Source organism: Mustela lutreola, chromosome 2 (genome assembly GCF_030435805.1).
Source record: "Mustela lutreola isolate mMusLut2 chromosome 2, mMusLut2.pri, whole genome shotgun sequence".
Classification (NCBI taxonomy): Eukaryota; Metazoa; Chordata; class Mammalia; order Carnivora; family Mustelidae; genus Mustela; species Mustela lutreola.
In genome coordinates this window covers 41,977,217-41,991,931 of record NC_081291.1, presented here as the reverse complement: position 1 = coordinate 41,991,931, position 14,715 = coordinate 41,977,217, and the positions used below count along the sequence as shown (strand labels likewise).

Sequence of the window (14,715 nt, the reverse complement as noted above, 5' to 3'; positions counted from 1 at the left end):
CTGAGGGTCTTTACTTCTGTTGTGTCAATATTGAGGAAAGCAATAACATTAACATGAGTATCATCTTTTATTCAGAGTGTTTAATATTCACTTAGAATTAGGTGGCTTAGTGGATGCAAAATGTCTAGTACAGGGCCTGGTAAGCATAAGTGTCTGTTTTATCTTCATATGTTGATGTTTGGGACTGTGCATTTGTTTAATAAGTATTATGAGGGATTTTGCCCCATATATAGAACTAAGAAACAATTTTTTGGGGGGGGTGGAATAAAATCTGTGTTTTTATTTGCCAAGGTTACCAGCAATGCACCATAGCATTTGCTCCCCTCTCCAAGCCTACAGAGAACATAGCCATTTAGCAGGTTTGGGAAGACACTCTTGTCATTTCTACATGTTAGGACCATAAATACTCTTTCCATTTCCAAAGCAGACAGTTCTTTACCTTCACTGCCTAAGTTGGTTTAATTCCTAAATGAAGGAAGTTAAAGAAATACCTTACAGTCATCACAAATACAATAAAAAATAATAATCTAGGACACTGAGGGCAGGACAGGCATGGTTCTAGACCAGGGTTTATCAAATTGAGGATGGAAACTCATTGACGGGTAATAATATTAATGTGTACTTATGTCTGGCATTTAAAAAAAAAAAAGAATAGGTTAAAGGAGATTGGGTGGAATAGAAGAGAAAAAATGCTATGGCCCAGAATGCAACAAACGTAAGTATTATTTCAAGAGACTCTTTTTTGTCACTTGTATGTGCGTTTACACACACCTGCTGTGTCTACAATAAATCATGATGAAAAATAAATTTTAGTTGTGGTTAAATGAAAAATGATGAGAGCAAATTTGAGAAATTCTTTAGTAATTCAAGTTCAGGCAGTTCTGAGACCCCCCAACCCCCATCCCATAGTTCCAGACACTGGTTTTGGCAATGGCTGTCCTCTGTCCTGCTTCTGTGGGTCTCTGTACCTCCCGCACAGCCCAGCTTCATACCCTTAGTTGTTTAGAAAGAAGAAAGCAGGATCCTTGCTGGGAAGAGGGAGCTAGATAGTATTTTATATACACAGACATTTACAAACACTGTGCTGGCTTCTGCTTACTGAGGTGTAGGCAAGAAACAATTATGCTGTTTTCTACTTTATGAGATTACACTGCAAAAATACTACAGAATTCAATCACCAGCTGGTATTACTTCTTAATAGCTTCTCCATTACAACTGATTTATAATAGAAATTCTCTATTGTATAGTTATTTTTTCATAGAAACAATAGCCTTGAAGTGGAGTTCATTATGAAACATCCTTTCTAAAATACATGAAGGGAATCATGCCTGGGCCCCAAAGAGCTTTGACCCAATCTCTTTGGCAAACAATAGAAACCACATACATAATAATCTATTAAAACCTTTGAGGGGAGGATGTCTAAGAAATGTTTTTAAAAGAGTTAATTAATGAAGTCTTCATTCAGTATGATTGGTGAGAACCTTGTGAATTTGCATATATCAGAGATGTTCAGTGAAAGGTGGTATAATAGAAAGTGGGGATGTAAGTGGATATTTTTTAGGCACATGAGCCACAGATTGTACACTCTTGGCTATATTGTGCACACATGACACACTGCATCTGAAAGTAGCATTGTAACTTTTTTTTTTTTTTGGTCATGTGGACTTGCTATTAAACTATCTAGCAAGGAAGGTATAACTCTGGGCTGGGGATTATGGAAGGATGTCAAGGAAGTTCAAAAGCACTAGAACTCACATTCATATGGAGACAAAACATGAATTTGAATAAAGAAAGCCAGAAAACATTATGAAAACATTTTCATCTGCAAAGACTTCAACCCATCTGCTAAGCCTTTAATCCTCACATACATTATTTTCTGCAGTATAACAATGAAGTGGTTCACTGTTTCATTCAGTTGTAAAGGACAGTTTACAGATCAGAAATGCAGCCATTGGCTAAAAGTATCAAAATTAAATATTGGGCACCCTCAAAATTCTCCCACGTTCTCTTTTACTCAAGTATTGTACAAAGTGAATATTAATCCAGTGAAATAGATAACTTTCATCAAAATATATGATTAGTTCACTAAACGGAAGTGCTAAAATCCAGATATTTTAACTTTGAACACAACTATAATGTGCGTATATGTTTATGGGTGTGGTCATCTGTGTGTGTGTGTGTGTGTGTTTTAAAGACAGGCTGCAATGAAAGAAAAATGCAATTTTTTTGCTAAAAATTTGTCATGACTTGGAAAGGTTCTTCCAGTCACAGGAGGATTTTTTTTTATTGAACATTCATTTCCAGCACCTGTAAAGCTTAAATAGTCCTTTTCAGTTTTTAATTGTCTAATTATTGCACATTGCTTCCCATGCAGTTTCTTTATTTCTGTTTATGGACAAAACGTGAAACACAGATTGAGCAAATCAGGTAGTAAAACCATTAATTTAGCAAATTAAATAATTTTTATTGCTTTCTATTGGTCTCTATTATGCTCTCATACTCCAGGTGTCTGCCATTCTCCAGCACTTTTTCTTATAACATAATTGCTTGATAACATTTCCAGATGTGGGAAATGGATAAATTAGTTATTCCTGGTAAGCATTTTCTTTTTCTTGTTCATCTTAAGTATACTGTATTGCCTTTTCCCTTTTTTTCTAGCATGTTAGTTATAGTACATTCAGCTGCACATGACAAAAACCCATTAGAGGTTTATTTTTCTAATGTGATGTTTGGGCTTATTTGGTTCATGTTGGTTTAGGAACTCAAAGATGTGAGGGCTCTGGGTTTGCTTTTCTGTGATATATATATTTATTCTCCCTCATGGTGTCTTCATGGCCATAGGGGTTCCCAGCATGACCTCCTTCCTCACACGATAATTTCCATATCAGAAAGGAAATGAAGCAAATTCAGCATTTCCTTCATATTTTTTTGTTTTGTTTTGATTTTTTCTTCAAAATCAGTATAGAGACTCTTTCCTAAAATCTTTTAGCAGGTTTTCTCTTACCTCTTGGGATAGGTGAAATTAAGTCCCCCTCAAAACTTGGGTGTTGAAGTCTTAATCTCCAGGTCCACAGAACATGACTTTTTGTGGACATAGGGTCATGGCAGATGGGATTAGTTAAGATGAAGTCATTACCGTGGGCCCTAATCTATTATGTATCCTTGTAAAAAGAAAATTTGTACACAGAGACATGCATAGAGGGAAGAGGACCTGATGAGACACAGGGAGAAGTCATATATCTACAAGCCCAGTTGACAGGCTTGGAGTAGATTCTTCCCTTATCACCCCCTGAAAAAACCAGTCCTGTTTACACCTTGATTTGAGACTCCAAGTCTGCAGAACTGTGAGACAGTAAATTCCACAAACAACTCAGTTTGTGGTGGTGTGTCATGGTGGACCTCACAAACTAATCCACCCCTCTTTTGTTGCTACTGGTCTCCTAATCCAATCCTCCTTGTCCACCTTGCTTCACAGTCAAGAACTACAGAGTGTTCTAGGAAGGTAGTTTATCTTTTGCTTTCTGTATCTTTAATGAGAGGGAAATTTTGAAGACAACGAAAAAGAGTAGTTAAGAGAGGTTGAGTTATGAACCACCAATGCCTGCTACAACTAGTTTTTCATATACTGTGTTTGGCCTTCAAATATTTGTTAAAGAAATGAATTAAGATTGAATTCTTTATCCTCCCTTGACTTTGGGAGAATATAAATGGAATTTTATTTTTGTCACTTCTATTTGTTTGGGATTTTGTAGCTTTAAGCTACTGTTGAAAAAAAAAAAAAGATGCCCCACTGCTAGAAAATGTTTCCATATTTGTTTGTTTGTTTATCTGTAGAATTGTAGGGCCTAGAATACAGATCTCATCTCATTGGTGACATACTACTTTTATTTTCTCTGACCCAGTCTTGTGCTCCCTTCTGTTTGGTTTGGATGCCTTATAAATAAATTGACTATTCCTTTCTAGCTCTACCTTTTCTTAAATTCTGCTTTAAGTAGCAGTGCCCACCCTAGCTCCCTTTTTGGATTTACCCTCTTCATTTCAAAATATCCTTCAGTTTTGCATCCTGTAGATGTGATGTAAATAAGTGAAGGAAAATAGGATATGCTCTCCTTTTTCCATAGCAATGTCAGAGATACCATCATGGTCTTTTAGGAATTTTATTTCTTTTAGTAAAAGTAATCCAACTTCCTGGAATGCTTTGTCTGTTTCTCCTTGTCAGCCTTCATAAAAATCGTATGGAGTATGACTATTAGAATTGATTGGCCACAGTTTGATCTTTTAGGTGACATTACCTTAGGAGCTCATAAAGCTTGTACTTACATTCAAAGGTAGTTATTCTGAGTAGCCCATGGGTGTTTGGGGGGGAAAAAATAACACCTCAGGATTGGACTTTTGGACTTATTAGTCCTGTTCGGAAATGTTATATGCCCTTTATTTTAGGCTGTAAACGTAAAATGGAGCTTTGGAGCCAGGCTAGCATATCAAAAACATGCCCCTGTCACAGAAAGTAAAGTTTAGCATCAATCTAAATGTTACACTGAATCCATTTCGTTAGCCAGGAGGCCCCCTTCTGTTCTCAGCCAAGCAGCTTTTCCCTGGTTATGAATATCCATGTGAATCGTTAAGGTTCTGTCCTTTTGAGGATCAAAATTCATTTTGAAGAAAATGAAACTTCAGAATCTCTTCCTTTCAAGTTTATGTTGCTAGCAAGAGATGACAGCCTTATACCCCAGCATCTCTATTTCCCTCTGGTGAAGCAAGAGTGAGTAGTCTTTGTTTCTTTTCAGAGTATGAAGCATGGACTGACCTGTCAGATATGATTATTAATTTGTACTTCCATTTTAGGAGGCTTTTGAATGGCTGCTGATGGTTTAAAAAACCTTTAGGAGCTTTAAATTTCAGAAATGGTGTGTATGTGCCTTACAGGATGGGAACTCCAGTGTTATCCGGAAATACTGAAGTTGAAATAGCAAGCTGATGGTTAATTTTGCCTTTGACCATATTTAGAACTGTGTGGTTTACTGGAAAGGGAAACACACCAAGAATAGGGCTATTAGGGTCTGCTACCAGGTCTCCCACCAAAAACAAAAACAAAAAACCAAACCTGTGTTGCCAGGTTGGGTTATTTAACTGCTCTGTGCCTCAGTTTCTGCTGGGGAGGCCAAATAACTATAAGATGAAAACACAAGCTCTGAATTAAACTCTTGGTTTTATCAATCACTAGCTGTAAAAACATATCAGCTTTATATAGAGTTATTGTGAGAATTCCTTCCTTCATCTTATTCATTCAATACATAAATACAGAATACCTGCCATGTTCTAGGAGTTGGGGATACAACAATGAATTAGATGCAAATAACAAGAGCATATGTGAACATGTATAATGTCTACATAAAGTGAGATACAGCGAGATGTGCTTTGGAACCTCTGTGCAAGGTGGAAATGAGAGGTGGGTGGGGGGACATGTAAGCTGAGCGGATGACATTTATGCTGACTTCTGAATGACAAAAGGAAATCCGAGCACAAGAATAACAAGGGTGGTGGAGGCTGAGCCCATGTGTGGCAACAGTCAGCATGGCCTGCGAGACATAGACAAGAACGGCGCTAGACCTCATAGGGTAGAGGGTGGGGTCAAACATAGCCTGGGAATAAGGAAAGCAAAGTTTGTAATTTCCTCAGTTCAGTGCCTGGCACATAAATGTTAGCAAATTACCTGTGATTGTCATTCTCTCAAAAGGGTGTCAGAATAAAAAGGTTTATGGTTATCTAACACCTTCATTTAAAATTAATAATGGTCTCTAGAGAAGAATTAGAGTATCATTTGGGATATGACTTGCATTAGAAGATGATGGAATGGACATTTGAATTTTCATTGTAGTCATTTGTAGGAAAATTTGTTAAAAAATACACCTTTTTTTCTCTTTTTCATTGAAATCACCCCCTTCTTATCTTGACCTGATTTTCCTTCTGTCAGTTTCTCTCCCCAGCTTACCTGGGATTTTCAAATCTATGCTATGATATTACTCTAATATTGTTTTTCAGCTCCCCATATATAAGTTTGTTGGAACAAGGATGCTATACCATTCAATACATAAATACAGAATAAAATAGAACAAAATAGATTAACCACTCTAAGTAAATCAAGAGCTATTAAACCAGAAAAAAAAATGCTATGGAAAATAGAAACAAATAGAACAAAATAGATTAACCACTCTAAGTAAATCAAGAGCTATTAAACCAGAAAAAAAAATGCTATGGAAAATCCACCATATTTGTAAATATTTACAAATAGGCATTAAAATTATTTTCAACTTTCTAAGACAGTAAATTTAATTAATGAAGTCAATTGTCATTTTTGTATTTATTTGTTAATTTTTAATGCATTAAACTTACTTAGGGGTGGGAGAATCAGAAAAATGACAACATTGGATTTTTTTGATTATGGGTATTAATAGCTGTTTCAAAATCTATTTCTTCTGAAAGTTCTCCCTTTTTATGAAAAAAGGTGAGAACTTTTTCCTAGTGGTGTTTCCCCCTCAGAGGTAAATAAAAACTGGGGGCTAGAGAGAATAGCAGCCTGATTTCTTAAGGTATGGCTGGTATTAGTAAGGATTAACTTTGTGGTGATGTTGCAGTGAAAAGGGTATTCATATTCAGCTAGACTTTAAGGTTTGAGTGCACAGTCTCTAGACTACCCTAGGTCATCTAAGTTACCCTAAGGTATTTCTAATACCAACTGCAAGTTCTGGCTTTGATAATTTGCTAGAGAGTCAGACAGGAGTCACTGAAAGCTAATGTAATTATGATTATGGCTTATTATAGGGAAAGGATACATGCTAAAATCAGCCAAAGAAAGAAACCCATAGGATAGCATCTGGACAGTTCCCCAAAGCTAAGCTTTTGTTGTCCTCAGGATGAATAAACCTCCTGTCATTGATGTATGTGCCTTAGTAAGGAAAGACTCTGGCCAACCAGGGAAACTTACCAAGCCTCAGTGTCCAGGGTTTTTACTGGGGCTTCATTACATAATTAGTGATTCGTGATGGCTCATGTAGTTGAGCTCAGTTGCCCAAGTCATCTCACACCTCATGACAAAAATCTCCCACCATCAGTCACAAATTGGTCTTTCTGGTATGGCCAGGCCCCATCCCACAATGTGAGGTGTGGCTGGTCCCACCCTCAGATCCAAGGTGGCCAGACCCCACCCCAAACAAAGGCATTCCCATCACAAATGGCATAGGTTACCTGCCAGAAGGTGAGGGCAAAGACCAGATGAAGGGCAAGGAACATAACAGGAGGGTTCACTGCCTGGGTTCTGGACTCAGATGTTCTAGGGTGTGTACCTTCTGCAATGCTGTGTGAACTTGCCCCGTCACCTAGCTACTTTTAGACCCCATGCTTCTCTTCTATTCATTAGGAATAATGATCTCTCTGAAGATTAAAGAACAGATATGGCCACATAGGTTTAATGCACTGGCACCAGCTACTGCTGTTTTCATCATGTCAGTGATTAGTTTCAGTATCATGTTATTTTATTATTCTTGTTATTATGGTAAACATTTCTTGGGAATGTTATTACTACTTGTAGTTGCCAAAATATAAGTTCATAGTTTCTGGACTTTTTTTGTTGCTTTTCTAACTTCTTTTCTTTGTCTGACTACTTGTGAGCTCTCTTTGTTTCTTAGTCTGTTTATTCATTCTTTGCTTCAGTAGGAGTTCCTCCTATTTTACTGAATGCTCCCAAGATAGGAGAGTAAAGAATTTTATTTTCTTTTTTCTTTTTTTTTTTTTTTTTCCCCTGTGAGTTTGTTTTCAGAAATGCTCTGGCAATGATTGTACAACTAAAGTGGCATAAGCATTTGTTGATTGCATTACCTCATTCCTTTTTAAATTCATAGCACAAAGACAGGTTTTTATTTTTGTGTATATGTGGAAATTCTCAGAAAATATTTGAGTTTTTTCTTTAAAAGATACTTTCAAAGATACTTCCTTAGGGTTATCTCCTTCTCTTCACTTGGTTAGTAATAAAGTGGAAATACCACCAAGTGCTGAGTGTTTTGAGGTCAAAACAGAAAATATTGTCAACCTTCAGATTCGCATACATGGCAGATTTTATGAAAAAGATCATGCTGAGGTATTAAGCTAGTCTTAGTGAAGACCCTTAGGACAGAAAGACCTTCTGTAAAAGAATATTCACCAGTGAAAATTTAGGTAGAGTTTATATTATAAAAAGTAATTAGTATCGCCTTATTTATACTTTAAAGGAAATTTATTAATGTGGCAATGTTTTTCAATACTAGTTTTCATTGTTGCATACATGTTACTAGGCTGTCAGCTGTTTCACTGATGCTCATTAGCAAACCACTGCCTGCAGAGTGTGTTCTGTGGACAAGGGAGGCAATATCTGCTTTTTCTTTTTTTTTTTTTGAAAGAGCAGATACTTTTTACTTGTTTTTCTTCTTTGATTCTAGAATACAGATTTTGCGGTACCTTTTACTTACTATGATTGTTTATTTTGGATGTCTCCCACCCATACAGGTGAGCTGCTCTTGCAAGGTCCAGTGTTTATCAGAGAGCCCAGCAACAGCATTTTCCCTGTGGGTTCAGAGGATAAAAAAATAACTTTAAATTGTGAAGCAAGAGGCAACCCCTCACCTCATTACAGGTACAGTGACAAGTTTGCAAATCCAAATTATGAAACAACAATGTGGCAATTGTAACTTTTTTTTTTTTCTGGTTTCAGTATATTCATAGCATCATTAAGAAAGAATACATGAAACTGTAGTTGTATGTCATGATCAGCAGATGTCATACATAAACATTTGGATCCCTACTGTCTATATTTGATTGATTATTCACTTTGCAAGAGTTCTTGATTTAAAGGAGACACAGTAGAATCTCTTAAATAAACAATGCCCTATTTACTCATTTATAGAGCAATTTAATGTATAAACGTGTTTATATGTAGTCATTGGAATCATATATATGCATTGTGGGGATAAAACCAGATGTTCCAAAGGTATTTAGAAATCATAGTTGAAAAAAAAAATACTTTTTAGCGTTTAGACTTCTTCCTCTACCATTTTACTGACTATGTGTTTGAAGATTCATTAAGTCTAGAAGAATAAAATAACTTCTTACTAAAGTAATTTTAATTATTCCTGGAGAGAAATTGTATTTGTTTAGTAGGGTTTTTTTATGTAAAAGTATGTGTTTTTCAGATTATGTGAATATTTGTTCACTGAAAACCTTCAAACATCACAGAAAGGTGTAAGGAAGAAAGAAGAAAAAAAAATCTGAATTCTCATCACCTTAAGATAAAAGTATTAACGTTTGGGGGACAATGATAGCTTATTTGGATGGGATCGTATTTACTTTTTTAAAGAACACAAGATTAACAATTTTTACTGTTAGGTGTGCTTAGGTGACCCAATTTAATGAAGAAATGAATTATTTATAAAGAGCATATGCTGCTTTCATATAAGTGGCTACGAAAAAGTGCTTGAGGCACCTTGAAAATAAAATGCTCTTTTGAATACTGTGAGCGTTTGTCTTGAAAACTCTGTTTACAGTATTAGTTTCTTGGCAAAACCTTTTCTATAACCTGCAGAACAAGCACACTTCAGCCTGTATTAATAAAATTCTAAGTGTTTAGAGTAGTCATATAGATCTTATTGAACTTCTTTTGTTTTCTTAATCCATGTAAGTAATAGAAGTCAACATTCCTTGTTAAATTGGGTCAACCTTGGGTTAGAAGGTAGACCTTTGTATTTTTGCATCTGGAAGTAACCAAGGTCAGTCTCTTTAAACAATATTCAAGATGTGCTTATTGAGCACTTACTGGATACTTGCACCAAAATAAACAATTCCAGGTTACTGGTCAGAAATGGCAGAGGTGATAAAAAGTTTTCTCTCTGCCTCCTTCTCACCCTATAGAAATAAGAAAAGTACAGCAGGGGATTAAAAAAAAATCAAGAATCTGTAATAATGAGATAGTTCAATTAATCCGATATAAGCAGAAGTAACATCTGAAAATACTTTCCTCTTTGGGGGAAAGATGAACAGATCAACTTTAATAAGATGTTATCCTGGAAACATTTCCCCCCAGCATTTTCATAGGACATTCTACCATTTTCCAAATTTATCCATTTGTTTCTCCCTGAAACAGAAGATTCTCCTTTTAGATATGACTGTAATATGATAGAGTCCATATGAATGACTCATCTGTGGGCTTTCTCTGTTGTCAGTAAAGTTGTATTCCTAGCATTTATCTTATGAATAATTTGATGATAAATGTGTTCAGCTGAAACGTCATCATTAGATATAAGATTTTGTCAGGCAGGAGTGTATTTCTAAAGGAAGAGTTTAATTATGTTTGTAAAATTTTACCAAATAGCGAGAAATCTCGAGCTCAGAAATCCAGAAATAGTCTTTTGTTGCAATCACTCCTTTATATATTGCGTATTTATTGTAATGCCAGAGAGTGTGTTTTTAAGCATACTGACAACATGTATAAAATGTGGGTGAAGAGGTCCTGCCATTTACATAGAGCTTCGTATGCTTTATAATGTGCCCTGAGATGTTGTATGTTGCAGTTTAAACAAAATCTGATTCTGAGACTAGGAGATATATGACTTAAATTGATCATCCCTTTTATGCCTCATAATTGCAGAAATTTAACATGCTAAGTATTGTTTTAAAGTACGTTGGTTTGTAGCCAAATAGAGCAGACACTTTCATTATAGCTCTAAAGATTTTCTAAAGTTAAGACTTGTAACCAATATAAAATTCCACTTCAACTAAGGGTTTTTAGTCACTAGAAGTCAAGACCTTGAAAAACCACATTGCGATTTTACGTTGTGAAAATATTAGGCTTTCCTATAATAACTCCATTATTCATGTTATCTGTATAAGAGGTTATACTAATAGAGCAAATGAGAGTATAGAACAATGGAGGTTGTAATTATGACCTTATCTATTTGGACAATACCTTCCATTATAGCCTGTTTTCTTCTCCTAGCTTTTGATGTTCACAGTCAGTCTTGTTACATTCTATAATATTCTTTAAGTATTTCAGAAGAAAATATGCTTGCTTATTCTTATTTTTTTACTATCCTTTAAAAACTACAGATAAATGGTTTAAGTGTGGAATAACACTGAAGACATAAAAATGGGGATTTTCTTTTTTACAGAAAATCAGAGAAATGTGATGTTTTTTATAAGTATTTTTAAATATAAGCAGTTAGATAAATAAATAGATACCGTGGAAGAAAATCAGTGGTTCGTGTGAAATGATAAGTTAAAGACAATCCAAACATGTTTCCTTTGATTCAGAAAAAAGTTTAATAGTCTTAGAAAAGACTATCCTTTGTAAGCCCACAGCCTGTCTTGTAGACTGAGACAGATTTGTCTGATGAGAGATCTTTTCTTGGTTATCCCACTGGGTAAAAAGAACTCTTAATTGGCCATGTTAGAAATCCAAAAGTTCAGAAATTCTCCAGAGAAATTACTTGTGTTAGGGTTTAATTGAGAATTTTATTCTTTCCTTTGCATCTCCCCACCTAAGCCCCAAAGTCTATATTTAAAGGTTAATTAGTATTCATTCTCATTGTAATTGCCGATGACGCTGAAAGAGATTACCCTGAGGGAGTATTAATAACATTTTTAAATGGGAGGGGCTTTCTCTGGCTTTTCATGGGGTTATAAATGCTTACCATTTGCTCAGATGAAAGACCCCCAAATAGGAACATCCATGATCGCTTGTACTGATGTCAGTCAGCCTTTAAAGGAACCACGTATGCAAATGCCTCTGGGGACCAGGCAAGTAACAGAGCTAAAAGAGGTGGGTGTGCCTTAAGAACGTATAGACACTTTGAATAATAACTGGAAACTGTCCAACACTTAGAAGCCTATTGAATCATCATGACTGCTTCTCAGCACTGGCCACTAGTTACCATCCAGGAATCCCAGGCCAGTGTAACAAAAGCTTTTCAAGAGATCTTTTAAAATTCAGGTATTTTGGGGGCACCTTGGTGGCTCAGTGGGTTAAAGCCTCTGCCTTTGGCTGGGGTCATGATCCCAAGGTCGTGGGATCCAGCCCTGCATCAGGCTCTCTGCTTGGCGGGGAGTCTGCTTCCCCCTCTTTCTCTGTCTGCCTTTCTGCCTACTTGTGATTTCTCTCTCTCTGTCAAATAGAGAAATAACATCTTAAAATTCAGGTATTTTTTTCTTCGGAAACTCTCCTTCAAGTGTTAACTCCACCTTTCTTTTTAATCATGATATAGGCCAAAGAAAATAAGGCTTCAAGTGAACTACGTCCTATGTGGGCTTTATGTTTTCCACATTTAGTCTAGCTTGAGATTGAAAAGCTATGTTGTCCAATATGGTAGCCAGTAGCCAGAAGTTGACCCTATAGATTTAGATCAGTTAGATTAAAAATATATTTTTAAGTCAAGGCAGCCTTCTTTCTTTTTCTTTTTTTTTCCTTTTTAAGATTTTATTTATTCATTTGAGAGAGAGGGAGCACGAGTTGGGGGGAGAGCAGAAGGAGAAGCTGACTCCCTATGAGCCACGACCCTGACATGGGCTCTGATCCCAGGACCCAAAGACCATGACCTGAGCCAAAGGCAGACATTTAACAAACTGAGCCACCCAGGAACCTCTGCACAGCCTTATTTCAAGTGCTGAGTAGGCACATGTGGCCAATAGCTACTGTACGAGAAGGAACCAATGATCACTTACGCTTCTAGAAAGTTCTTTTGGATGGCACTGCTCTAGACTAACCCTCAAAACCGTAGCTCTTCTGTTTTTTTTCTCCTCAAAAGGAAATAGTCCCAACATTATTTTCTTCCAGCTCTATATGATAAGTAAACTATGTTAATAAGGTACAGTGTAAAAAATATTGATATACCAGTTATAAGGACTAAATATCATTGCAAAATATCATGTCCCCTTCCAGTTTCTCCCTTTTAGGTATGATTCCCTATAATGGAATTTGCCAAAAGTCTACTAAATGCATTCAGTATAAGATAGAAAAATAAAAGAAACTAATTTCTGCTCATGTTTATTGAAAGAGTAAAATGTAAGGAAGTGAAGTCTGAGGTGATTTTTTGTCTATACATACAGAGTCACACACGCATATGTACACACACACATAATGTACCACTGTACATGGTACCACATATAGTTAACATATGGGGCTCTATATATGTACTGCATTTGTATATGCTGTATTTTCTACATGTACAATATAAAATATAGCATATGGACTGTGTATAATATACCCTATATTCTGTGTAATAATATCTAATATATATTTTAAGTATAATTTTTATTATATGCAGTTTGTCTCTTACATATATATTGTTGCCATGTAAGATCTAAAGTCACTATTATTTCACTTTTATGCTGCTTGCTTCAAGGCAAATAAGAGGTTTTTGTTCCTCTAATTCTCTTGGCTCTTAAAGAGATACAATCCTTTCTGCTGGGTTACTGGGCCCGATTCTCTGCGTTTATGTTCATGCTCAACAACTTTTAGCATCCTGATTTCTCCAGCTGATGAGTTCTCATCCCCATACCCATAGTCAGGCGCTAAAATCAATGAAATCTGTACATGGTTGGAATAATTGCTAACCATTAAAAAGTAAAGAATATCTATAGTGCCCGAGGGAAGCAGAAGGAAACAGCATCTCTTACCAGGCATTTAAAACTTGTCTACATTACCGTGTCTCTCATGAAGTCTTCTCAGTATCTTCTGTGTTGGGTCTCCTGCTGTGATGATGCCCATTGTATCCTGTGCCTACCTGTATGGTGAAACTTACCAGAATCTGCAATTGTCTCAGTAGGATATAACTCCCTTAAAGATGAAGACTGTATGTTCTTCCTCCTTACCTCCCAAATACCTAGCAAACAGTGCCTGCTACTGTGGAGCATGAAAAAAAAAAAAAAAAAAAGGAATGCAAAATGGGAAAAAAACAAAGCAAATTTGGTATTAGATCATGTTAGAAGTCAAGAATGTCACGAAAGATCAGAGGGTGAGAAGTGGTCCATAGTACATTTGATAGCATATTCTAAGTTTGGACTGATTCCCTTTTTTGGCTCCATTTTAAGACAGATCGCCCATGAAGTGACAAAAGAACACGAAGCCTACTTACATCCTTTCCATAGCAGCTGGAAAAAGAGGACGTCCTTCCTGTTAGTGTCATCAAAAGTTCTGAATGCGGTCAGAAATAAAAACATGGCTTATAGTGTGAGCAGTCTATAACCAAAGAAAAATAGAGAAGTTAGTTTTTAGATATCACAGATGGGAGTGTCAAAATTAATTCACACCATTTATTGTTCTTCTTTCTTGTGTTTTTGAAGTGCAGTGAGGAGGAAGGAAAACGTATTGGTCAAAATCAAGTTAAATCAGTTGGGTCACATTTGTATTCTTAACTAATCACTGAGGCCGAGATTGGATTGTTCTGAGTGGCCAGGCCAGGTCACGTAAGGAGCGGGCCCTTCAAAGGGAGTAAGGCAAAGAAGACATGAATAGCAAGCCTTATCTGTAATTCTTGTAGGAATAATATTAAGGCAAGAACTGATCAATTGGAACCAGGCTGTAACTCTGTAAACTGAAGAGTTGCTTTTAATCCCAGTGGGTTTTTTTTTTCTTCTTAAATATATATGCTTAAAACTTATCAATGAGTGAGAAATGGGAATCTATGTCATAAAACA

The 14,715-nt window shown here is 36.1% G+C and overlaps 1 protein-coding gene across 1 annotated transcript in view; it reads left to right on the top strand.

Annotated features, from left to right (window-relative positions):
* The window catches only part of CNTN3 (contactin 3), a 338,196-nt gene that overhangs the window by 106,986 nt on the left and 216,495 nt on the right, over nt 1-14,715 (top strand). Inside the window, exon 3 of the mRNA XM_059161515.1 lies at nt 8,539-8,665. Within this exon, the coding sequence (XP_059017498.1) occupies nt 8,539-8,665 (127 nt within the window). The remainder of the gene's footprint in view (nt 1-8,538; nt 8,666-14,715) is intronic.